At 36.8% G+C, this 26,422-nt stretch overlaps 1 protein-coding gene across 17 annotated transcripts in view; it reads right to left on the bottom strand.

The window, feature by feature from the left end:
- The window catches only part of prom1a (prominin 1a), an 88,057-nt gene continuing 61,635 nt past the window's right edge, over positions 1 to 26,422 (bottom strand). For 2 of the 17 annotated variants that reach the window (XM_026183086.1, XM_026183135.1), the window contains 25 exons: positions 26,312 to 26,375; positions 25,824 to 25,913; positions 25,499 to 25,522; positions 21,790 to 22,019; positions 21,333 to 21,407; positions 21,088 to 21,151; positions 20,562 to 20,721; positions 19,990 to 20,142; positions 19,647 to 19,770; positions 18,454 to 18,557; positions 17,619 to 17,703; positions 15,736 to 15,882; positions 14,632 to 14,703; positions 13,964 to 14,056; positions 11,302 to 11,319; positions 10,722 to 10,775; positions 10,558 to 10,638; positions 10,406 to 10,474; positions 9,345 to 9,434; positions 8,853 to 8,968; positions 8,091 to 8,114; positions 7,589 to 7,657; positions 5,741 to 6,097; positions 4,555 to 4,587; positions 1 to 3,147 (listed from right to left, as the gene is read on the bottom strand). In XM_026183086.1, coding sequence (XP_026038871.1) covers positions 6,028 to 6,097; positions 7,589 to 7,657; positions 8,091 to 8,114; positions 8,853 to 8,968; positions 9,345 to 9,434; positions 10,406 to 10,474; positions 10,558 to 10,638; positions 10,722 to 10,775; positions 11,302 to 11,319; positions 13,964 to 14,056; positions 14,632 to 14,703; positions 15,736 to 15,882; positions 17,619 to 17,703; positions 18,454 to 18,557; positions 19,647 to 19,770; positions 19,990 to 20,142; positions 20,562 to 20,721; positions 21,088 to 21,151; positions 21,333 to 21,407; positions 21,790 to 22,019; positions 25,499 to 25,522; positions 25,824 to 25,913; positions 26,312 to 26,375 — 2,076 coding nt within the window. In that variant the 3' untranslated portion in view covers positions 1 to 3,147; positions 4,555 to 4,587; positions 5,741 to 6,027. The other 15 variants (XM_026183143.1, XM_026183158.1, XM_026183095.1 and 12 more) reach the window with 14 other exon arrangements.

Genomic DNA, 26,422 nt, shown 5'->3' with positions numbered 1-26,422 from the left:
TTTGGATTTTAAAACTTTATTCACAATTTATACACTTTCTTTCCATCACATCATATAAACCTACTCTTCAGTGGCTCCATCAGTGCCCAACTTTGGAGCATCACAGTTCAAACCAGTTACCGCTGTATCTGATCCATCCAGGGTTAGCATACAGGATATCTAGTGTAAGCACTTAGTAAATTCAAACATTTTTCTCTCACATCCAAACTTTCGCAGAAACCCAATGATAGTCCTGTGAGCACACGGATACTTCAAAAATGTCCATTTTAACAAGAAATGTGTCTCAAAATAAAAAGAACATCAGTGACTCAATAGAAGCCCGTCTGTGTTTAAAGTTCAATATAATTCAGAAACTTCATCTTGATGCTGGGAGTTTCCTACACTGCAAATATGTTCTATTACTACATCATAATTTAGGTTTATCTATACAGAGTATTTCTTTTCTCATCGTCACTTAGCCCTGGTTTACAATAACACAGCTTTGGAAATTAAAATATTGAAATAAGATAAATAAACTGGATATTTCAGTCATATTTCTGATGCTAATTCATTGATGCCAATGTTAGAGACAAATATTCTTATCACTTTATTTTCCCCTAAATTAATGATTGTGTGGTACTTGAAAGAACAACTGTGCTATGTTAACAGAAATATATGTTTCAGTGTTAAGATGGACATTTTTTTGAGAGTGTGCATCAACACCATGCTGTGCAAAACATGAAGCATGCTTATTTTTCTACTCTTGATTGACAGCACTCACTATTCCCAATCATGGATTGTCTAATTTCTTTTCGCCATCATTACTCTGCTAACAGCAGCTGCAAATCTAACCTGTAAACATAAGGGCAAAGAGAGTGGGACAACTGGATCTGTTTGCCCGTTGCGTTACACATAGATTTCAGCATATTTCTCAAATTCCATATCAAGCAATGTGAAATAAAAAGAAAATAGCTCTTGAATACATTCACTTTTTTCATAGCTTTAAATGTATCCATAGCTACTGTGGGTTTATACAAAGCAGAGGAACAAAATAAGCACATAGTTGATAGACCCCTAAAGACCTGAGAACTACAGTTTAAAAAAAAAAAAAGAAAGAAAGAAAGAAAAGATTTGGCTTGAGAATTATTCTCCACTGTAAAAGTATCACCACTACGAAAAAACAAATCATAATAAAAATATTATGTTAGTGAACTCAACAAAACTTGGTCCCATGTGACAAAGGATTCAATCTGCCACACAGGGAACCTAAAAGCCAGACATATGTCTGTTTGTGTTTTGAATTAAGTCTATGATTTAAAGGGAAAATCCACCTAAAAAAGCTTACACTGTTGGAAAAAAACTGGTGTGATTTTGTTTTATGGTGCTGAAGGTCTGTCCACATCAGTAACATGCTATATGGGGATGAGACTTCCTCAAGGTTCTTGTATACCTGAGATATCCAGAAATTATTATCAAAACAAGGGCCGAGGAGGTGGGGGGTTAGCCCCAACATTTCTGCCCCATAGTACCATTAAAAAACCAGCTTACCTAATCTATGAGGTTTCATTGACCCATCAGGAAGCATTTAAAACCTAAAAGATTAAAACATATTCAGAATTTGAATTGGAGCAATCTTATTCCCAGGGCATCAAATACAGTAATTTTGTCTGAGATGCACATTTTGAATGTAGGACGTTAGTACTGAGACGCACCGGCTAATAGTGAGATGAGTGTTGCTATATGGACTCTTAATTACAAGAGTCCAATTAATATCATTTTTTTCAAGTTGCAGCGTTGTTAAGGGGAATATTTTAATCAAAACGGCCATTTTTTCCTAAAAATAACCAGCTAGTTCTCGTGCCTAAACCCAACCAAGCACCCAGTGAAGGTGAACGTAAAATGACAACAAAACGGACATGAAACACAAACACTGGAAAACCTGTAATTTACATCATCACCACCTTGCCTCCCACATAATAAAGATGAATATCCTGGTCTCTCAGTATCAAATATTACAGTCAGTGCGTCTCCATATTAACACCACAGAACACCTCGCACGGATCAAAGAGGCCAGCAGCCACAGACAGAATGGCGGTGTTTGACACCCTGGGAAGATAATGCATGAGCAAAACATACTGCGGACATCATCGTCACAGTAGAAAGCATTACAGAATCAGTTTGTTACATTTCATTTCATCTTTTTGAAATAAAGTAATATAACATCCCCACTGGATACAAATGACTTGTTTAAAAGGCATTCTGGAAAAATGTAGGGAATTGCCACCTGTAGATGTAGATGACACAGGGTGCGGGAAGATAGGTATTCTAGGAAAAAAAGAGTACAGTTTGGATCTTTACTGCACAAATAACTCCCAGATTGTTGATTTTCAGCAGTGTAAGATTCGCTGTTGGCAGATTTCCTCTTTTAAAAAGTAGCAGCTCTCAAACTCCATACAAAGGCAACCAGTCTTTTGTAATGCGCATCAAACCAGCAAAGATAAACGTTCCTGTGATATTGTAAACATTTTAAAGAGACTAATGTTTTTGTAGAATACCCCCTAACCTCTATTTTACCACTTTACTCAAATTCTCAATCATGAAGACACCACAGATCCACCACTTCACACATGCTGCACTTAAAAAAAAGTATTTGCACTATTCAACACTTTTTAACAGACTGTTATCGTTAATTTGCATTCATCACAGATGTAATGACACACTAGTTTGCCACTAGTTTGAGTTGAAAGTGTCACATCTCTTTTTAAATGCAGGAAGCAGGAGAAGGAAAAATAAAGAGTCCTCTGCTTGCAGTTACCTTCGTCTGACCTTCCAGCTTTTGTTTTCGTAAGCACAAAGAAGCACATTAAAATGAACAAGCATCACAGTTAATGTCATGTCCCGTCACTGAATATTTTTCTGCTTTGTTTCATATCTGAACAAATGTAAACGCAGACAAAGCAGTCCTTTACAAAAAATGCAGAACAAGCCTGGCTCAGATTGATGCTGAGGGGAGAGGAGTTTGATATCCTGCAGGCTGTAACCGTACTGAAGGCCGAGAAGGTTCGGTTCATCGCTGAAGATAACGCCTGCAGGGCAATTGTTCTTTTGTTGTGAGGAAACCAGCTTTCACTGAGCCTCATCTGGTCCAAGGATTTAGGAAATTAAAAGCTTAAAAACAGATGAGAGAATAACATGCTTTAGTTAGTCAACCCCAAAAAAGACACCTGGTGGATGTGATGCTGGATAAAGTTAGTTCATAAAGTATGTAGACACAATCACGTTTTGCACATTTTACTATAATGTACTTTACTGAACTGAAACATGCGTTTAAGAAAGTATTTCAAAAGGTATTCAGACATACAGACATAGATCAGATCACAGGTATAAGCCTATTTTTAAATCTTTAAGCAGGGTTAAGATATATGCCCAAACTGTGTGAAGAACAAGCAGTTCTCTCGTCAAGGAGATGACTAAAAATCACTCTAACAGAGCTTCAGTTGTCCTCTGCACAGATGGACGACAACTCAGATAAAAATTCAACCTCTTTCATTTATCAGGTTTTTACGGTAGGGCAGGTATAAGAATATTCCTTTGAGAGTGAGATCCTGGATTATCTGGGCAGAACTCCAAGGATGATATTAGTTGTAGCTGTCAGGGTCAAGTGGTTGACCGTTTGGTCAGAGTGGACTAGAAACTAATCAATACAATGTCAAAGAAGCTGCCAAATGCAACTTGCCTAACAACAAATTCTAAAAATACTGTGAGTACTGTAGTAGTGAGTACTGGCATTTGTCCAGATTTGGAGCTGAGCATAGTGCTACCTTACAGAAAAACAGATCTGATGCAATTTGGATTTTGTTCACATAATTCTGCAGAAACAGCAAATTGGGTCTTTGTCTTTATCATTAAACGTCCATCCTCATTTATTATAATGAGCAGGGTGGCTATCAACCTGCAGCTTTAGCATCATTGTCAGGGTTTCCTTTAGAGCAATTTGCAATCCCAGCAGTAGTAGCGCAATGTGACCAGACTGCTACCACTGCATTGCCAGCTCATTTTGGCTGCTTTCTAAACATCAACTTCAAGTACTAATAGTTCAGTTGATACCTAATATAGCCCATCTTTTGACAGATGCCACTGTGACGATAAGGGGTTTAAATCTTATGGATGATTGGTGCACATTCTTCTCAACCACTGCCCTTTTTAAAATGATAATTATTTTTAAAGTGTAAAGAAGCTACATAGACTCATTGCACCACATAGCACAAATCAACATTTTCAAAAATAAATAAATAAATGAGATCTAAAAATTACCCAGGCCCAAAAGAATTTTTGTTATCTTCATAGTGATGAGCTGTCAAGTTACTATAACTACTCATTTTGCAAACTTTCCCACTTCCTTTGGGGAAAATTGGATTTGCAGAGTGTAAGCTGCTTGTTAAATTGTCACTTTAACAGCAACAGTACTGAACTACTTTAATACCAACTATTGATCCAGGAATCGAAACTCATTCTGTTGATAAAGCCACTGTGGATTCAATTTAAAATGTAAAAATAGTAAAAAGGCAAACCTACTATGACGTATTTCAGTTCCAGTTTTGGAGGGCACTGAGAACACAAATGTTAAGAGAAAAGAGAATTAAGATTTTGTTTTTTAAAACAATTCAGTAAATAACTTAAAACATACTGCATTTCTTGAATGAGATTTATGGAGCTCTGGCTGCTTTGTAAAGCAAAAAAAACAGTCTGTCATACTCCAGAGAATATTTTTAAAGACTACACCGAGCCTTTTGTGGATACAATACTCGCATGAAACCTGCTTTCCACAGAGCTTAAAGCATTTTCCCTGTTTTTGAATTTAAAATGATTCTGGAAAAAATTTGATATTTAATGAACTGCAACTCAAAGATATCATGATCATGTACCAAATTTAAAATGAGAATAAAAGCAGGTCCTTTTTAGTTCTGCAACTGTGAGAATTATATAAAAAAAAATAGGAATATTTATTTCAAAATAAAGAAAGCCTGCAAGTGTTGAAAATAAGTTTTTTCTCAGAAATAAAATAAAACTTAATAAATTAAGAAAATAACAATTAATTGTGCAATTCATTACATCTAGCACTTGGACTGCAACAGTATTACCAGCATGTGATGTTAGCCATTACCCAGCTGGCAGTTTACATCACTGTAAAAATTGCATCAGCTAGTTTTCAGATACTGCAGCTTTTCTCTGTGCTTGTTCTGCTTTTCCATGACACAAGTACTCAGTTAGGAACAATTCAGTACAATACAGTCCAAAAAAACAACACGGCCATTATAAAGTGTCTAGACATAACACTGTAAAAAAGTGCAGCTTGCAGCAGTGTGAGGTGTTGATGGCATAGTAGAATGCACAGAATTTAAAAGTACTCCTATTATTTTGTAGGTCCCATTAAGAAACCCAAGGAGAATAAAATATTTGGAGAAAAGCACATTATATCCACTAAAAACACAAGCTTTTCATCAGAGAAGTGCAGGTGTTACCACTGCTTTGTTGTATTCACACGTCTCAGTTTCAGGAACTTAAAAGCTAAGTGACTGAATGTATTTCACGGCTTGTAATTGTGACACATTTAACATTTTCTCCGAAAAAGGCATAAATGCAGCGTTTGTCAAAAACAAAACAGAACTTACAAGCGACAGAGAACAAACACAGCACACCGACTAAGCAAGCCGTCACACTGAATAAAGATGTTAATGATTCCAAAATTAGTCATTCTCACCATGATGGTTCTTCAGTGAGCAGAAATGCACTAAAACAAGCTGTAAAGAGGTGTTACAGTAAGAGAATTAGGTCAGGGTACAAATACAAAAACATAAGACCAAAAACAGGAGAGAGCACGATGGCACAGTTACTGCAGACAGAACGTCAGGATAAGATGGCAGCTGTGAGAAGGAAAGATGTGAGACTGGAAAGAAGGAGGATTAATTAAAATCATGTTAGAGAAACAGTTGTCTGATTCATTAGCTTTGCAGTACCTTTCAGGAGCCAGAACAAGAGGCGGCTCTGTCACCAGTCGATGTGCCTCGGAGGAGCCGAGGCCCGCGGGAACCTGTTCATAGTATCATAGGTAGGGATGCTACCAGCACAAGAACACACAAGATACACAAAAAGGAGACAACGTTAACAGCTAAAATTCAACAAATCCATCATCGTTTTGTAAAGCCGCCGGTTTCTCCTCTTCATTTATTTGAAATGGAAGAGGAAAAAAGACGAGCGGCTCACAAGGCAGAGAGCAAAACAGCTGCATCGATATCGACTCAGTTAAACTGGACGGCCAATTAAAGAGGCATTAAGTACAATTACTGCAAATGAGAAATGTAGTATTTCACGAGGCTGTTGCCGTTGTTATTGATAATACCTTCAGATTACCAAAAACTGATGCAAAAATCTTTCCATCTCCTGGACTGTTCCGAACAGCAGAGAAAGGTCATCAGGTTGTAGAATACTTACTGCCCCTTTATTTTTTTAGAGAGCTTTGGCTAGATCTTGGACTTTTAACTGGATAAATAAAGGAAAATGCAGGTTTCATTCCATCTCATATTTGTATTTAAAAGAAATATGAACTGCATCTCATATGAAATGTAGGACAGTGAGGAAAACTGCACAAGCAAAGACCATCTTGAGACTGGACTCATCTGTAATTTAGCTGTTTTGCTCTCTGCCTATAGCTCCTGTTAAGGTTGGCTGGTTGGCCAAATTCATCCTCGTCCAAATGCAACTTAAAAATACATAACATGCAATTAGATGTTTTGTTAGTTTAAGGGAAAACAAATAAAAGGAGCATTTCCAGCATCACACAAAAGCTTGACATGCTTGCCTCTCTCTGAACATAATGATCAGGTGTACATTCATCGGACTTTGGCTGACTCTAAACGAGAGGAAAGAGGAAGATTCTTCACTCCACCAGAACGTGTGCACAGAGAGCATGCCTAGTTAGTAACATATTCCTCAAAAGACACAAAGTAAAAAACTGGCAAAATGAGAAAGTGAAAAGCAATCGCAGCAGTTCCTAACTAAACATGTAACTAAAAACATTAAAGGTGGAGGAAGAAGAAAAACTACATCAACCAACCACAACACTTTAGTATCTTAATAAATAATACTATGTAAAGCACTTGAATACTCCTCCACCTCCAACACTGGTTGTTTTGCATAATAGTTGAGCATTAGAGGCCCGGGTAATTAGATTTTTTTCATCTTACACAAAGCCGGGCTATCCATTTTCCTTTACTTCCAGCCTTTAAATTACACTAGTACCTCTTGCATTGCTCAGTGCTTGCACAGAAGTCATGGCGTTACCATCCTGTTCTCCTCTAATCCTACAGAATCTAGATACTGCAATTCATCACACAATTTGTTGATAATACTCTGCTGGCCTTTTTAGGTTTTCACGTTTTCTGCTGCCATTACTTTTCAATTTTATGACCTCCAGATATTCAATATGTCTACACGTGTACATGCAATGAATCAGCTCCCCTGCAGTCTTGCACTATGCCAGGCCAAGCTCCTCCGGCATGCTTCCACCTCCACCATCACATGCACTTAACAGGATTAATGTAATGTTTACCTTGTCATCATAGGATTAGGAATACCTTGTAAGTGCTCACTATGATAACCATTATTACCAATTTCCATACTGAAAACAAAATATTGTAAAAACAAAAACAAAAACAAAAAAAGAGCGATGAAAAATGTAAGGTAATACGCCATGCTGAAATGCTTGCATACAAATGCTTTCTTTTTTTTTTGAGAAGCTAAACTTTTCAAAGATGTTAGGAAGTACACATATTTGGAGTAGAAACCATGTTGTTGTTATTTACACTATAACTTACAAAAACAGGTGGACTTGTAAGGTAATGATTGCAAGAGCCCTTCATGAAAGGTAAGGGGCACTTTTCAAAAGGTAGCACATGACAAGAAGCCACACCATCCACCCATAAGAGCAATTCCAAGCTTAGAAATGCAAACCAGCACCAAGAATTTAGTAAACAGTTCTATGTACAAGAATCAGAGAAAAGCACAGAGTGAGAGACGTTGAAAAGGAGAGGGAGGTGGATAAAATGTCTTACGTTTTCATGGGAATTGTCTCAGGGCTATAAAGATACACACAAAAGAAAAAAAAACCAGCAACATAACATCATTAAGTTGGTAAAGGAAATGCACCAGATAGTTTCTTGTAATCAGTCAGATTACAAAGTAAGGGATGCCATTGATCATCCGAGACGTTATAGAAAAAACTACTGTATGACTGCAGAGTCAAAGAACGTTAAAAAAATGTGTGTAAAGAAGAAAAATAAACAAACAGATGTGCCAATGCTTCTTTTTAAAGTGCCAAGTGCTTGATAGAGAGTGATGGGGAAAAAATGAAAGTTTAAATAAGGGATGTGGGAAATGGAAATAGTAGAAATGGTTATCACAAAGTGAAATGCCAAGTCCCAGAAACAGAGGAACTACAGAGAGGAGAAAAGGGAGGAAAAGAAAGTCAACTGTAAACTTGTAGAGCCAACGTGACAAACAAGACCCATTCAAAGTTCATTTGACTGCAATAAACCCCAAAAATTCAGCTAAAATATTTATATAAAAAATAAAAACTTGATTCCTTCATATGATTTGCAGCTCAACATGCACAAAGCAGATAGAAAAGACAGAATAGAAATAACAGAAGGATGTCCTGCAACCATTATCAAAATGTGACATATAAACTGTCTTACAGTATGTGGACATTCACAGGGCAGTGTAGATGTTACTTAACTTTACACTGACTAGGTATTTAATATGAAAACTATAAATACATTTAAGGGAAAAGTAGAAGAGCATGTACAAATACTCACTCATCGTAAACATCCTCTGTGTCCATCCTGCGGTAGTACTTGGCCAGTTTTACTGCTAGAATAATGCTCGGGAGCAGGAGGAGAGTGCTGCAGCCCAGGCCCATCCAGAAAGTGTTCTGTTGGAAAGGCAAGTACTTAGGGTGGAAATGATAACCCATCAGGATATAAATTCATAATTATTTTAGCCTTCTGTTATTACTGAGGAAAGATTTCATGCAAAAGTTCAGGCTATGCAAGTAATATAAAATATGTCTTCCCTCAGGACATTATATAAATCAAATGAATAATAGATTAAGATAGACAGTAGTCGCTCCAGTTAGAGCCATTTAAAACTGTCACACTTTTGCTATGCTCATAACCATCCATCAAAACAGTACTGGATGTGACTTTTACAGTGGGAATCAACCTTCTTTACTCAGTTATAGAGTTTTTAACCCAAATATAATCTGTTACAAGTCTGTTTAAACAGGCTCTGTCTTCTAATATTGTTACCATAGAGTCAACCACGAAACTGCAAGCCATGATTTCTGCTGTGTCCACCATGTTGCTGAAGGGCTTGCATGGTGCAACTTCCATAGCCAGCTACAGAGGATATAAACAGGAAATGTCAACACACAACAGATTCAGTAACACTGTACAATTACGTTGCACGTTAAAGTCTGTCTTGGAGATGTAAACAATTGCACAACGTCTCCCTGCAGTGTTCTTGGCAAACAAAAAGAGACTTCTGAGATCAACAGAAAAGCTTCATGATTCAAGCATCTTGTTTTTTTTACTTTCATTCCTTTAGTTAACTAAAGCAGAAACCAACATGCCACAGAGCAAATTCCTCAAATTTATAGAGGTCGTAACTGTTATATTTGACTTTTCTTTATACACTCCAAAACCTTTATGCAACATGCAAAGTTTTGCAATGCAACATTCGCTTCAGGCTAAATTAACACTGTGAGAAATAGACCCACACCTTCAAAGGGAGACAGAATGTTCACATTCCAGCAAGTGAAATATGGTGTTACTGAGAATTATTTCTTGTAATTCCTTCTGAATTTTATTCTTTGTAGTTTGAAACATTTTATTGGAAGACTTGAAGTGATTCCAATGGAATCAATGTGAGTCGACAATATAAAGTCTCAATGTAGACGATTCAAGTAAAAGGCAGATTTAAATGCGATCTGACTACTGTAGAGCCTGAGACCTAAAATGTCTTGTGTGTCCAGCTCTCTAGTGTCGTAGTATCTAAATCTGCCTGAGAAAAGAAAGATTTAATATGAGCTTTACATCATTCCTGAAATAAGACAAAGAATGAGCCGTGTACTATATATCAGATATGATAAACATCATATCTGCTGATTGAAGTTTTCATCGTTTGTGGAAGTGCTATCTAAATCTTGGTGCAGGTTCTTAATGATCAGTAACAGGTTGATATTTGCTTAAAAAAACAAACAAACAAAAAAAGCAAACAAACAAAAAACAAACAAACAACCTTTTTTGCAAAACTGTAATTTTGTTTCCCCTTCTTAGAAAAAATAGCAAATTAGAACACCAAAACTTACAGATGTTTTCACCCATTCAATGTATTGATGAAAGTAGCCAATAATGGTGTTGGTGTACTTTCTGGACTCCTAAGGAAGATTAGGACACAATGTAAGTACAGCATTTTATACAAATCAAGTATAAAAGCAAAGAAAAATAATTCAGCTGTTACCCGATTTATTAAATGCGTAGCGTTCTGCGAGATGAGGAACTGCGCAGCTTTGATGGCATCAAGAACAGCTAAGATTTTGTTCTACGGAGAAGAAACAACGGGTTTCGTTTAGACGATGATGATTAAATTATTTCTGACTTAAACTTGAGGACTATTTTACTTACAGGAAGATCAGAGGCTGTTCTTTCCAGGAACCTCATACTCTGGTTCAGCGCACTCTGTAGAGCACCAAAATTTTAGGTATAAAGGTCAAAGTTCAGAGGTTAATGACATCCGTTCAAAAAATAAGCCAGTGAAACAGAAATGGAAACCAGAATCAACCGACACTTGATGAATAACATCTTTGCATGCTAAAGAGTTCTGTTCCAAAATTAAATATCCACAACGAAAAGAAAAACATGATTCAGTTAGCTTCAAAGGCCAATTAATTGTAACATATGCAACAACTAACCGGTCTTTCCTTTGCTTCCACTAGTGACTAAGTAGATAGGGTTGCTACACAACATTTCTTTTCTTTAAGTGGATATTTCTGACATTTTAGCACAAAACTCTTCACGTATAACACCAGAGTACATGAGTATAATGTACATTTAATAAAAACACACAATGCAGCCTAAAATTGGACTTTTCCCACCTCTTTTTTAAAAAATAAATAAAATTGCTCTAAATGATGTCAGTGTTTGTTAATGTTCCACATAACGAATGGGGACACTTATTACACAAGACGAACGCATTTCTGCTTACCCTTGCTCTAACATACTTCTTGAAGTTGAAAGAGGAAAAAGAACAACATAAAAAAAAGCAGCTGTAAAAATCTGTGTTGAAGAATATCACTGCTCGTCTGAACTGCTTGTAGCTGTAAATAATTGCTGTTATTCAGAAGAGTGGCATAAAACTGAATATTTAATTTGTTTTTCACAGTCATGTCTTAGATGACACATGCCTGAGGGTCAGAATTTCCCATTTAAATTATATTAAATGAATCATATAAATGTCTTATCTCTGTCAAGGTTTATGTAATTCTCTGAAATATATATTTGCAAATGTTAACAGAAAATACTCCTACTTGGTAGCTTTGAGTTTGGGATCCTGACATCTAACACATATCGATATAGTCATTTATAACAAAATAAATCTACAGGGCTCATGTCTTTTAGCTCTGTTGTGGTCCCGAGTAGAGCAGGGCGATATGACCAAAAATATTTATCACGATATACATTTGTAAATTTGCGATAACGATATAACTGACGATATAATTGACACTAAACAAAATACTTTACAACTCCACAACTTTATTAGTGCAAAAAAACCCCAAAACCATCAATGTATTTTCACTTAAACAAGCAGCTGTTTTTTTATGTGCATTAAAGTTATATATAAATTTAACAGTGCAAATGCAAATTCCTCGCTGACAGTTTAACCAAAAGGCATTTCCAGTGGAAATTGGCCGACATATCCTCAGCATAACCATGTATAATATCCACAAAACTTAAAAAGAGGTTATACACACACAATACGGCAATATTATGTTGAAGCACAGTACGTATCACTCCGCGAGGCTCCGCCTATGATAGCCGTAATGCTCCAACAATCCATCAAGCGGTGCGGGTTTGTAGCTTAGCAAAGTCGTACTAAAACATTTGACAGATTTGCGAGCGCTGTGTAGCACATAAAATCATTTCGAGGTCAGTAAACACAACCAGAATTCATACATAAGGCACACGGGATTATAAAGGGCCACTGTCGATTTTCAGAAAAATCAAAGGATTGATTTAAAGTGTGCCAGTTCCACACCACTGAAGCTGCAGTATTTTTACAAACCAATTCTGGTTCATCCGTTTCATTCAACGATCCGCTTTCGCCTTCCTCATTCTCCGTCGCCGCCGGCATGCTTTTTCCCATATGCGTATGAAAACAAAGGCACCGCGCATGCGCATTTTACCCAAATTCTATCGCGATATTTCATTTTCTTGTTGTTGCCCAACATTATACCGGTATTACCGTGAACGGTATGATATGGCCCAGCCCTAGTCCCAAGTAAAATATGGAGCTCAACTAGCCACTGGTTGCTTATGTCTCTGTATTTTGGCACCAGACAAAGTGTTATGTTAGGCGTCAGTAACACAGGCCTAGAGACCAGTTGGCGATCCCCAGTCTGACTGAGTGGTCCTCAAGGTTACTGTATGAAATAGGTTGTAAAAAGGGTGCTGCAACAAACTCCTCCTTGTAAATGGACTGATTCCCATATAGCGCTTTTCTACTCTCCTGGAGTACTCAAAGCGCTCTATTCAACATGGTGCATTCACCCAATCACACAAGCACCGTCTTCTAAGTTTCTTAGTGCGAACATATCGGAGAGCAATTTGGGGTTAGTATCTTATCCAAGAATACTTGGCATACAGACTGGAGGAGCCAGGGATCGAACAATTAACCTTCTGATCAGTAGATGACCTGCTCTACCTCAGTGTTGTGATAGGTTATATCACTAGCAGTCCATGGTACTTTGCATGGATGACACTAAATGGTCCGCAGACACTCATGAGGCTAACCACTAAAAGGTAATGACACTTGAAAAAGTGTGTCACAAATTGGAAATCGAGACTGTATGCCTATCTTGGAAACCAAAATGTTTCAAAAGGCACGACATATACTTTGAAAGCAAATGATGACGTGACCCATTTCACCAAGCGACTGCCAGCAAACTCCAGCAACAATTCACCAACTTGCTGGGGAATGCACATTTTTTCTTACCGACCAGTAGTTACCAACCAGTACACAGTATAGGCCTGTGCAAGTAGGACCTCAGGTTTAAAAAGCCTAAAATCAACTACCCACTGAGGTGGGAAAAGTAAAGACAGTGGACCGAAAGATTTTAAATATTCTTTAGAGCTTAAGAGAACTGAATTTTTTGTTTACGATCATACAATATATACATAGCAAACAATATATATATAGGATGCTGCCACCATAATGACACCCTATTTTTTGTCAAGTAAATATCTTATATCTTATTCCGCTTCTTTCCCCATCCTCTTAATTAATTCATTTTTCTTCATTTTTTTAAAGTTTGGCCACTGTTTAGTTAAAATGAAGATTAGCTTGTAATACTTACTGACTAAAACTAACTTAAATAAACACACACCAATAAATGCATCTAACACATACTTTTATCACTTCTATAATTCACCTGAAAGTCATATCAATTCCTGTCTGAAGGGAGGGGCAGACAAACAACCATGACAACTGAATACACCAACTTAATGCAAATTAAATCAGCAACCACTGGCACATAGTTTTGAAATGATGTAGGACGAATCTTTCCTCAAAGAGAATAACTAAATGAATCTAAGCAGAAAACAGAAATAGCTATCTCAATAGTAAACAGAGAAACACAGTAGGGCATTACCATGGATTGCTCCATTGGGACGATCTGTTGCCTGTGGATCTGCCGCAGAGTGCTAACGTGGCCTTTCAGAGCAGACTGCAGATTACTTTTGGGCTGAAACGCACAAACAACCACACAATCTTGAAATATATTAAGATAAATATATCAAAGGCTTAGATGGAATTGAAGCACATATATTATACATTCTTAATTTTTTCCTTGCCTTTTATATAACAGTACATTAGAATATAGTTCTTTATCCCTTTCATCCAGGAGAGGAATCAAATTATTGAATTTACGGAACAGCTGGGTTTACTTCAGGACAACAAACTTATGGGACCTTTAGATTAAAATCTCTTTAAAAGCCCCTTTCTCTAAAATCAACTAACTACAAACTCCATCTTTCTACAGGACCCTAATGGACTTAGAAATTGAAAGTGAATGAGCATGTTGTGCTGCCCTAAATGCAATGGACGGCAGTCACACATCATTGAGAGCTTTTATTTGTTCAGGCAGAGCCGTTGAAAGAGAGCTTAGAGAGCAAGAACACACGTATTTTCTTTTCATTTTTTGCCATCAAGTGCTCCTGTGGCATTGTAAGTACATAAGCAAATTAAATCAGTGTGCACACAAAAGAAAACACTTTATACAACCACTACTGGGTGCTTGTATAAAAGTCAGATTCTTACCATCAGGTCTGTCTGGGCCTCCAGTTCTCTGGCAAATGAGAGTAGATCCACTACAGTGACCCCCTTATTCACCTAAAGACATCAAAGTAAAAGAGAACAAAATATAAAAAGTAAGGTTGTTTTCCTTTATAGTAGCAAAGTTAAATTAAAGATGTTTTTTTGTCCACTCCTTTTCTTTTAGCTACATTTTCACCTTCATCCTGTAGTTTCTTCTGTAGCAGCTTTTCAACTGCACAGATTCCAGTCAATTAGACCGCTAGAAAGCTATTTAATATAACTTTTTGTCACTTATATTATTTCCAACAGACAGCAGAGAGACATGCTGCACATAAAAATGTGTCAGCTTGACTTTTGCAGGGTGTGTGCGTTGAGTATCAGTCAGTCTTTAAAGCTTTTTTTATTTTATTTTCAGTCACTCTGGGGAAATAATTCTAAGGGAACCTGACGGGTTGTGTTAGACAAGACATGAAATGCCAAGTCCCTGCCTGTTCCTACATCCTCTTTGCCTTGGCAGGATCACCTTTGGATAATTGAGCTGCAGTGGTCCTCGACGAAACCCACTGTTCTGTATCACACTGAAGCTCTTATCAGGCGAAGCATGGCTGCCTGTTGTATGTTAACTGACAGCAGTGGAGGTGCCTCTTAGACTGCGCCCACAGAAGTGAGCTATTTCTGGTAGCACACCATTAAAGCACAGCTGAAATATGTTTGTGTGTAATTATGTAAGAATTTATAACAATTCATTATTATTTGACTCCCCACTCTTTCTACTTGGATTGTGCTTTCTCAGATAAACCGGTGCATCTACAGAACAATTCAGTCTAGTAATCACAAAGAAATACCTTGGTTGTGTAGCTGTTTTACACAAATATTGTGTGTGTCTCCTTCTGTGTATTGCTTCTTGTCTTTGTTGTGTATGCTGGCCTGTCCCTTGCAGGCACACAAAACCACACTACTTCCTGCGTGGTTTTGTGTGCCTGATTATCCAATTATGCCCTTCCCCCTTCATTCATGCATATTTTAAGGGATTTATTTGTGTTGCACATTTTTTTCTTTCCCGCTGATGTGTTTGCTCATTCCAGTATGCTTGTGCTGATGCGTCACCTCCTCCAGGTAGTCTGCGTAGTTGATCTCTGACAGCCCTGCTTCAGAGAAATCCAGGAGGTTCTGCCTTCCCTCTGCCTCCAACAGGATTATGCCTCTCAAGTCGATCTTAAGACTGTCCAGCTGACTGACCACATCCTTTGTGAACTGTTAACACAAAGATATAAAATACTTTTTTGTTTAGTTGTTCTAGAATGTATATATTAAATGTTATTCATGCATATTTTATGTGTATGTTCCAATTTTCTTGACATAACATCAGAAAAAAAGACAATCTGGTAATCTTAGGACTTTGAGTAAATTTCCAGTATTGTGACTGTATAGACATGAAAATAATGAAAGGCTTCCAAAAACACAAAACAAATGTTGGCACACGAGCGACCCAAAATCTTAAAGATGTGGTTTGGATGGAAGTCTACATATACCAGTGATGTTTTCTCTTGATTTTTTTTGTTTTACAGTCCCCAGTCATACATTTCTCTACATAATCCTTTCATTTAACATTAAATAGTAAGAGTACTTTTGCTTGCACTGGACTGTATGCTTTAAGGACTGTTGTCCCAAAAAGCAAAGCCATAGCCGTACCGAGACATATCTTGGCAAGTGTGATTTTCGTGAAGGATGTCGTGAATAGAAATATGTAATTTCACAACCAAAAAAGAAGTTGTTGTTTTGTGGCACTTTAAAGACAACCAGACCAAAAATACTGACAATAAAAGCTGTTCTCAGATGACATGGTTGTATGTTTATGTGTTTCCAATAACACTAGAAATGTCCTGCATGTGATGGGTTGCACAACTTTTATTTAATATAGAAAATTCTACAAAGAGATGAGCTGTGCAACACTCCATACACTGAATCCACATACGCCAATGACACCCCCATTTACTGCCTGAAAATATTAATTTTTTTAAAACTTTTTTTTTGTAATGAATTTTGAAATGTGAATACTTATGATCAATTCAAAGGTATATATCATAGACTATATAATATAATATTTCATGTCACCATTTGGTGTTAAAGTTAGCACCCATGCTGCATACAACCTAGAGCCATGTGAGAAACTGCTGTGCATTTATACAGTGAGATAAATTAGAGTTACTATGGTGATAACAAGCATGTTAGCTTAAATGAGGGAAGCTCTCCTTAGAATAGATGTATATTCACAATAGGGGGGGGGGGCTTTTTAGATTTGCTGCTTATAGCTTGTATGATTGGTAAATTAACAGAATAAAAAGTGTCAGACTTTTAGAAAGTTTTTCAGGCTTTAATGAAGAAAAATGAACAATATCCAGAAGCCGCATGGAACATATCATCTGTTGGTGACAATGAGTCAAGGCAATTGTGCCAAGTGTCAGGAAAGTGCTGAATGTAGAAGTGGCTGGCTTAAATCAATATAATGTCACACAGGCATACACTGACTTAAGGGCTAAAGCATGCTGAAATTATCAGCTGTCAGCATCCCTTTTAGTTTGGGACCTAAGAACTTATAATTAAGGTAATGCAAATGAAGTACTGCATGCGACTCTACAGGAAATAAGGTCCCAGACATCTGCAGTCAAGGACCTTATTTCCTGTAGAGTCGTTTTTAATCCAGCTGTTTTATCATGTTTTGCGAGTGGGAGGGAAGAGAGAAAATGTTACACGTGGACAAAGATTACCCTGACTTTACCCTAATATGTGAGCAACATCAGAGTTATTCTTTTTCAGCTGATTAAAATTTGTCCTATTAAAGGTTAATATCATGTATCTTTATATGAACTAGTAATGTAAAGTGTATAACACTTTAGGAGAAAAAAAGTAGCTATTTTAGTTGCTCAGCTATTATAAGACAGCATCCTATCATAATAATAACTACAACAGAGTACGTAAAGGTTACTAACCACTGTGGTGTTCAGGTAAGAGGAAATATTGAAGACTTTGTCCAGATGCATGGCAGAGTAGATGCCTTGGTTCTTTTTGCAAGTACTAATGAAGACAAGTACACGAAAACAAATACACACAGAAATATCAGAAAGGGGAAATAAAAGAAAGAGAGAGAGAAAGAGAAATATCAATATGTAACTTTCTGTCATAGTAAAAATATTTGCTGCCACCAAGTGAAACTGACTGGAAGTACATGACTAATATGTCCATTTATGAGAGACAGTGTATTATTCACGAAAAGCTTAAAATGTTTGCAAATATATTAAAGCTAAAAATGCCTTGAAAGCATTTAGGTAGCCACATATCTTAGACTTGCTTTATAAAGTGTGAAAACTTGAAAACACATTCTGTTTGAAAATGGTGACGATGAATCTGCCATCCCAGTATACTGAGAATGTGCAGCATCACACTGCAGGAAGATGATGAAAGCTCATGTAATCACTAAGAAAGGGGCTGCAGAAAAGCAGTGCAGACAGCGTAGAAAAAAATGATCCTAATTAGCAAAGCCAGGTTAATAGTAACCCTCTCCTTCTTTCTCATTTGCATTTCCATCAATGGAAACAAGATACTCAGTCACATGCTTGATGTCTGACCCTAAGCCAAATGAAAAACAGCATCATCGATTAATTTTGCAGACTATACTTAGATAAATGGGTTGTCTTGCTGAAAAAAAATCATTCATATTGTTGTAAACTAGTGTATGCATGAAATATAGAGAAGACAGGTGGAGAAGGGTGTGAGAATAATGGCATGACAGTGTCATCTAAATACACAAAAAATCATTTTCTTTGCCTGTATAAGCTCTCTGTTGTCAACTTCAGCTCAGAGTCGTTGTACATGTAGCCAGGGATGAAGTTCTTCCACTCTGGGTTGATCATATATGGAGTATCCACAACCTGGTGAATTAGAGAGCAGGAAACAGGATGTATAATCAATAATTCCTATGGAGAAGCAAAATGAATCCATCAGTAAATTCATTATTATAAATTCAAATTAGAAACAAATGCACATCATCATCCACGATGCAGTTCGTCCTCACTGAGGCGGCAAGAAAGTCGAGAAGAGCAATCATGGAGGCACAGAAGAAAATGCTGAAAATGAATTTCATTTGCAGAAACTTCTATAAATTACTTAAGAGACCCCGCTCCAAATCTGACAAACTTCGTTCTCTTTCATGAGTGCCGATGCACCATAAATTAAGAAAAATGGCAGAATATTTCAGCCTTTTTTTGCCCATTTCTTTATTTGTTTTTTAAACTTGAGGCAAAATTAGATCTTCTGAATTATGGATGGGTTGAGTGCAGATGCATTCAGACTTAACGCACATAACAGCTTGCCCTTGACAACTGGTAGCAAATGCTATTCCAATGAGCCCACCTAAGGGACACCAAGTTTTATGTAGTGTGCTTATACTAACAATTATCTGTGCCAGTGGTTCCCAGACTGTGGGATCTCAGAATTATAACTCGGGGTGGAGTGAAGCTGAATGAAAATGACACATTGGTTCTGCACTGCTAACAATGCATGGACACGTTTTTGAGAGGACTGCCCAGTAAAGCTAAAACAGATTAATCTACACCAAATGTCACAACCACCAAAACAAAAACTAAACACTATGACGAAGCACATGCCGGCCTCAGCTTCACCACAGTGGGTAATGAAGAGAGATCACAGTGTGCTGTGTCTGAAAATATTCACTTCTGAATGTATGAAGCTAAAGTGAGACTGTCACTTTGTTCACTATTTACATTTTTAGTTGTATCACACACAGATACACACGTTGGATTTTTCTATGAATTACAGTCAGTTTTCAAAGAAAAATATATAGAATGTTTCTTTTACTCTTCAAGTAGGACTTTTATTTAATAATATATATTAATCTTTGAAAGCAGGGCCCTTTGTATGCTTTATGTGTGGGATCCACTTTTACACAATCAAAAAACACTCTGTTTACATTTTATCTCCCTTATCATTGCATGACTTGCCTTGAAAAGCTCTTTGGTGTGGAATGGTTCGCACACAAGTTTCTCCATGTTCCCTCCAGCCAGGAAAATGATGGTCACCACTCCCATCAGTACCCAGGAGAAGAGAAAGCTAAATCCAACTCCACTGTGGAGAAGAACAAATAGTCCCTGTGGTACAGCTGATGTCTACAATTCTAACACAGTGAACTGTAGCTTTATAGTGAAACAAGCTGTCTGTCATAGTACAGTTTTAATAACTGTAAAAACTACTAGAACATGTACAGTTATACTACAGTTGTACTTGTAAAATAGCAACATAAACCTGAGTTGTGGCAGCTTTTTACACTTTGCATACTGGACTTACGCCATAAGCATCGTTCCTCCCGTATTGGAGATGCAGCCCCGTGTTGTAGGTGAGGCATGTTTGTCATAGCCCAGCGTGCCGCACAGCAGGCCCAGGTAGTTGAAGGCCAGGACCAGGACCACCATGCAACAAAGAGCAATGCAGCCAATCCACCTGAAGGCAGCAGGCAAAGCGAAACTATTAGAGATCTCACAGAAGGTGGTTTACCAAAATATAAATAAGCACAGTTCCCACTGTGGTTTATATCAACAAACTGTCAAAGCATCCTCGAGAAAGAGAGCTTTGCTCCACTTGCTTATACAGCCAAAAAAGCACATAAGCACAGAAACTAGGATGGGTACAATGAAAATAGAACACAAAGCTTACTAAAAAGGAAAAGAGAAAAAACATAAAGCAAGATAAATGTCAAACATCAGGCATATTGCATTAATATAGTTACCTCGTTTCAGCACATTTACATGATAGTTTCTATTTAATAAAAATGTTTTTTTTACTTTTACCCTTAGAGGTTTTCCTTTTATGCAAAGCACTTATAAATACACAGATATGCTTTGTGAAGTGAAGAAGAATACCTGTAGAAGTCCATTTTGTCAATTTCTGGGTAGTAGTCTTCAATCTTGGCGTGCACATGGTTAATGAAGATGGTGAAGTTGGACAGGCAGCTCTGCACTGGGAATGCCTTGGAAAAGCTGCTGATGTTATTGCCAATGCTATCCACCAAATTTGTTACACCTGAGAGAAATCATTTTTTCAAAACAGAAAAAATGAAGAGTGTAAAGATACTTGAAAAATAAATAAATTCATCAGTTTTACCATTTTAGGAAAAATATTAACCCGGATTTAAATTTAACATTGAATTAGACTACGATATCAACAAATGTTTAAAGTGAAATCTGTGCAATTCAAAAAGGCCCCATTCTTGCTACAAGAAACAAACTTACAGTACATAACAAAATAAACATAAAGAGAAACGCAGAGAGTGCAAGGAGAACACAAAAATCCATTCATTTATATAAGCACTTATTGTAATAACATATATCAAGAGTTATTAACTTTTGTGTTTGATTTCAGAAAAACATCGGTTCAAAAGCCACTTACTCTCAACAACACTTCTGGTCTGTTCAATCACCATATGCGGCGTGTCATTCAAAGAGGAGAAGCCCTGTGAAAGGAGGAAAAACAAGAAGGAACACCAAGTTTCTTTGTCCATTTTGTGGTTTTGGTTGGATTTGAAAAAAAAAATCAGGAACTAAAGATGAACAACTAAACAAGAAAACTGACAAAATACATCAGAAAATAGACTGGAAGACAAAAAAACTCCAATTAATGTGGTTCATGCTCACCCTCTGAACGACAGCGCTGAGGTCTGTTTTCAATACATCGTTCATCTTTTCCAGCTGTGCATTCACATCGGGTAGCTAACAAGTGAAAAACACAGCTTTGATAAGTATTTGCAATAAGAAATTATCAAAATGTAACAATTCCTGATTGCTGTTCAGAAATCTATTTTTTTCACTAGTTCAAATAACTCCTTAAAAAAATAACCTAAACCTTTCTATTGCTGTATTTCACTGTGCAGCACACTGCATGAGAAACAATGGGACAAAACAATTATTTCTAATGCTTAATATAATGCATAATCTTTAGGGTCAATATAGAAAGGTAGATGATTACTTTAAGACAGACGCAGAAAACGTTGAACTTATCCATTAGCCCAAAGTACTTAAGCCTGATTTTTAAGTGTGAACAATTTTATTGCAAACACGTGCCAAAAAGAGCACCACAGTTACAGTTTTGTACCCGTGTGAAATTTGAGCTGATCTGCAGCTGGGACAACGACTGGCGAATGTTGCGGCATAGCTGGGCTGTGGTAGCATCCGAGTCTTCATCATGGCAGTCAGTGTCATTTAGGGTGTGGTTGATGCTGGTCCGGACTTGGCCCAGGTTTAGGCTCAGTTTCCCTGTTCCATCCTGAAGCACCTCCAGAGATGCATTAACGCTCTCCAAGGCCTCCTTGGTTTCTCGCATGGCTGAAATAACGAGACCACAAGCGACATGGCAAGTGAACTGGGTTTAATATATGAGGGAAAAACCAATAAAGGAGAAATGCCCAAAGCAAAGTACCTAAAAAGTAAAAATGAAGAACAGTGGTTTTTGGGACTGTTCTCGCTGCAGTCACATGTTCTTCCAAAATGTAAATAAAGTCAGCTGGATTGTCTTATATCCTCAGAAAAATAAAAATGAAGGTGTTTTTTCACTAGTTATCTTGAAGAAAATTTTTAAATTAAAGGAGTTGTCATGTAGGGCTTTTCGATTAACTCTATTCCCATTGGATACTACTATGTGGTTTGGCTTCAGATGACTCAAAGAATCATGAATACTTTATATGAATCTTTCAGTTCTCTTCTGGAAAATACTGTAACAGTAAATGTGTGATATTAGACAGCCTTTGATTTCACCAGTGAAGAGGAAGTATGGAGCTGTTTTGTTTGTTTTGTTTTGCTTTTTTTAAACAGTGTATTGGTAACACAAATCGGGTAACCAGAACAAGGCAGTGGAGGCCAGAGGAAATCATAATGGTTGACCAGAAATAGCAGAAATACAGCTTAGAAACAGATATAGCATGATTTTTCATGCTTGTGTGCAACCCTGAACCCTGTTATAAAAAGCATTATGTGTAAAATGGGACTACGTAGGAAAAGAAAATTGTTTCATATTAAATAACTGTTTTGCTAAGTGGTAAAGGAACTATTAAGACCCTTTACCTAATTAAAATCACAATCCTACAATGTCAAAAGAACACATTATGCTGCTTGAATCATTGGATCATAATTATTGAAACATTAATGCGTATTTCATTTTAATGTTTCAGCTGGAGGTTATTTAAATTGCTAATATAGTAATAGGTAACTTTAGCTATATTAATAAAACATTATATATTAGTGACTTTATATAGTTAACATCTGCAAAATACTAAGCATTTCAAGTGTTATGTTATGGTATAGAGTACAAAGTACAATGTTTGTTTCAAAATATAATGTAGTTGAAGTAAAAGTCAGCAACAATGAATTATTTAAATAAAGCACAATGATATTAAAACTGTACTTTGTTTCCCAGGCACATACTAAGAAATCCTTACTATCAGCCCAAACTCCACAATCGGTGTATCCCTAGTAAAGCCCAGGCCTGATCCAAGTATATCTTTTGAGTTTCTCATCCAAGCTAATGGGGTCTGACATTTTGAGTGTGTCTGTAGTGTTCTCATATACTAGTGTGAATCTCTAGCATCTAAAATTACACTGTTAACTGCACTGCATGCAACAGAATCGCTTTTGGCGAACATTAAGCAAACAGGAATGCTATGAATAATATGAGCCATTATTAAAGATGTCGCTGTTCAGTAAATGACGCTTTTCCATGCATTTGGGTTCATTGTAAGACAGCAGCCAGTGTTAGTATAGAGTCTGTGAGCAGCCTGCAGAGGATGCTTAAAATTCAACAGGATAAAGAAAACAAAAACACTAGCATCCTTGAACAGAGGCATAAAAGGTGAACAACAGGAAACGGTAAATACACTCTCACATAGTGGCACGATTAGCAACACTGTGAAGCCATAGATGGACGCTTAAGCACCATTTTTAATTGTAGTAGTATATATCTCTTGGTTTTGTATTCCCTTTTTCTATCTTGTTACACTCTGCATTCTCAGTGAATAATAAAAAGCTTTGACAACTTGGCTCAAACCCAACAGAAACCCAAAAGGATATGAATATTAAAAACCCAAATTACAGTACAATCACTGCCATGCCAATGGCCAGACATTTTACCAACTTTACTTTTTTCATGCTTACTGACAGATCTTTCATCTTTTCTTGCTGATGTGGTGCAAGCCTATATATTTGGGTCAAACATCCACACAGTAGGGGTGGGGGAAAAAATCGATACTGTGTAGTATCGTGATAATAATAATAATAATAATAATAATAATAATAATAATAATAATAATGGATACTTTATTGATCCCCATGGGGAAATTACTTGTTTTTCTCTGCATTTGACCCATTCACTCAGTGAAGCAGTGGGCAGCCCACTAAGCAGGCGCCCGGGGAGCAGTGTGTAGGGACGGTACTTTGCTCAGGGGTACCTCAGGGTAGCCGTTAAGTGGATTCGAACCGCCGACCTTCCGATCATGGGGCGACCACTTTACCTACTGAGCTATCCCTGATATTTTGTTTGCTAATAATGTATCGATACAGGGACAGCAGAAATCGATATTTTGTTACAAAAAAAGTTTTTGTGGACTGGAACATGCTCTGACTTCAGAGCATGTTGATCCTTTTTCTGAGCAAGAATCCTGACATTCCTTCGCTGTCCAAATGTGTTTAACTTTTTTTATTGCAGCAATAAACATGACAGTTTGCTTATTTTAATTTAAGACATGTTTTATTTTAATTAAGTTTAAAACTTTTTTATTTAATGTAAAATTATATTTTGTTTTAATTTACTTTCAAATTCTTCATTTGCTGAAGGGGCTGCATAGTTTTCACAAATTGCATAGTTTAGAATAGCTATAATTGTACCAGATGGTTGCATTCAGTTAAGTTGGACTAGACTGTAATACAAACCGTTCAGTTTGTCAACAATAAAACTGACTGAAATGAGAGAATGACTGAGTGCGAGACTTTGTTATTAGATAAAATGAATATTGATAAAGTTTACCTTTATGTACAGAATCTGAATATCGCAAAATATTTTAAAAAATTGCAATAATATCGTATCGTGCGTTAAATATTGTGATAATATCGTATCGTGGGATATATGGTGATTCCCACCTCTACCACACAGCATCTAGTTGTAATTCAGAATTTAAAAAACAAGAGAAAAAGAAAACAAGGTATTCTCATAGTTACATATTCAAATAAAAAAAAAGAAATAAATAATAAAAGTAACATGATTGGTTACACAAACATGTTTTTTATGCTCACATCACACTGGGGTAACACAGTTACAGTATAAAGGGTTTGGGGATTTTGTCAAAACACCATGAACTTAAAACTGCACTAGGCTGGATTTTTTTTAATCATTTCCATTTATATTCATAAATGGAAAGAAAATTGAGAGAATTTATTTGTCCAATTTACCTGGTGACAACAGAAGCAGACATTCACATAAAGGAATAAAGCATGAATCTAAAGTATGGATGCCTTATAGTAAAATTATATGTATGTATGTATGTATGTATGTATGTATGTATATATACTTCCACCCCCACAAGAAAAAAACCTTTCTACTTTCTTCACTCTGTGGTCACCAAAGTAAGATATAGCATAGTGCAGTTTTTATATACTGACTGTTTATTTTTCATCAAAAACTCAAGAACTGTAACTCGGGGCTCAGGTAGGCATCAAGGAAGAAAACAAAGGGGACGAATCACAGTAGCAACAATGGTGTCAAAATTCACAAAGTCAAGGGTCAAAGGACTGTGGGTCAGTTACTAAGTTATCATTACCTTTAATGGCCCTCTCGATTTTCACTTTATAAAAAAAAAAAAAAAAGCATAAAATACAAAGATTAAGGATTAATGAAACTATTATTATATGGTGGAGGACTTATTACTTATAGGAAAATACTGAAACGAGTCCTAAACCTGTATTTCCACCAAAAAAAGGTTATTCACACTTTAAATCACACATTTAAGGGAAAAACATTGTATTCATCACACAACTGGCAGCACTGCAATGTTTGCAGTGAAGCTGTAGCTGGCATTTAGTAGCTTAGAACCTGCAATATTTTGATCTTAGCTAGAGGAGGAAATTAAAAGTGAGCAACTGTACCTCCAGCCATATTGAGAACTTGGTCCAAGGCAGGACGGACCTCCTTATCCAACTGATCATGTATTCTTCCACCCAATAATGGACCTATGTCTGTAGAAAACATCAGCATAGACACGTTAGTCCAAGTCACTCTTGTTCCCAATTTTGTTCTCTAGTAAACTTGTGTTCTAATGGTTTGAGTATACAAGGCATAACTTCTTCCTTTTTTTGTTTTTAATTTAAAAGCTTAAAATCCTGGCTCTGCTTTTGCAAGTCACAACTTCTAGGAAAGAACTGCCTCCAGAAGAAAGTAGCAAGAATACTCAAGAGATGTTTTTTAAAAGTTGCTACTTTGCCTATGGAGCTAGTTAAGTCACAGTTGTGAAAACAAGTAAAGCAGACACATTAAATTCACATAATAAGCATGCTACACAACTGAGTGTATAAACTTAGTGACTTGTCTGTGTCTACCTAATTTACTATTGGAGAAACAGAGAAGAACTACTTACTATCTAGGTCATAGATGACTTTGTTCTTGGCCGTGGCATACTGTGATATTAGGTATTCAATTTGCTGCATAGAGGAAACACAGAGACGAGCAGAGTCTTAGAAATAGCTGC

This window comes from Astatotilapia calliptera, chromosome 2, assembly GCF_900246225.1.
Source record: "Astatotilapia calliptera chromosome 2, fAstCal1.2, whole genome shotgun sequence".
Lineage (NCBI taxonomy): Eukaryota > Metazoa > Chordata > Actinopteri > Cichliformes > Cichlidae > Astatotilapia > Astatotilapia calliptera.
This window is presented reverse-complemented; position numbering and strand designations above follow the sequence as displayed.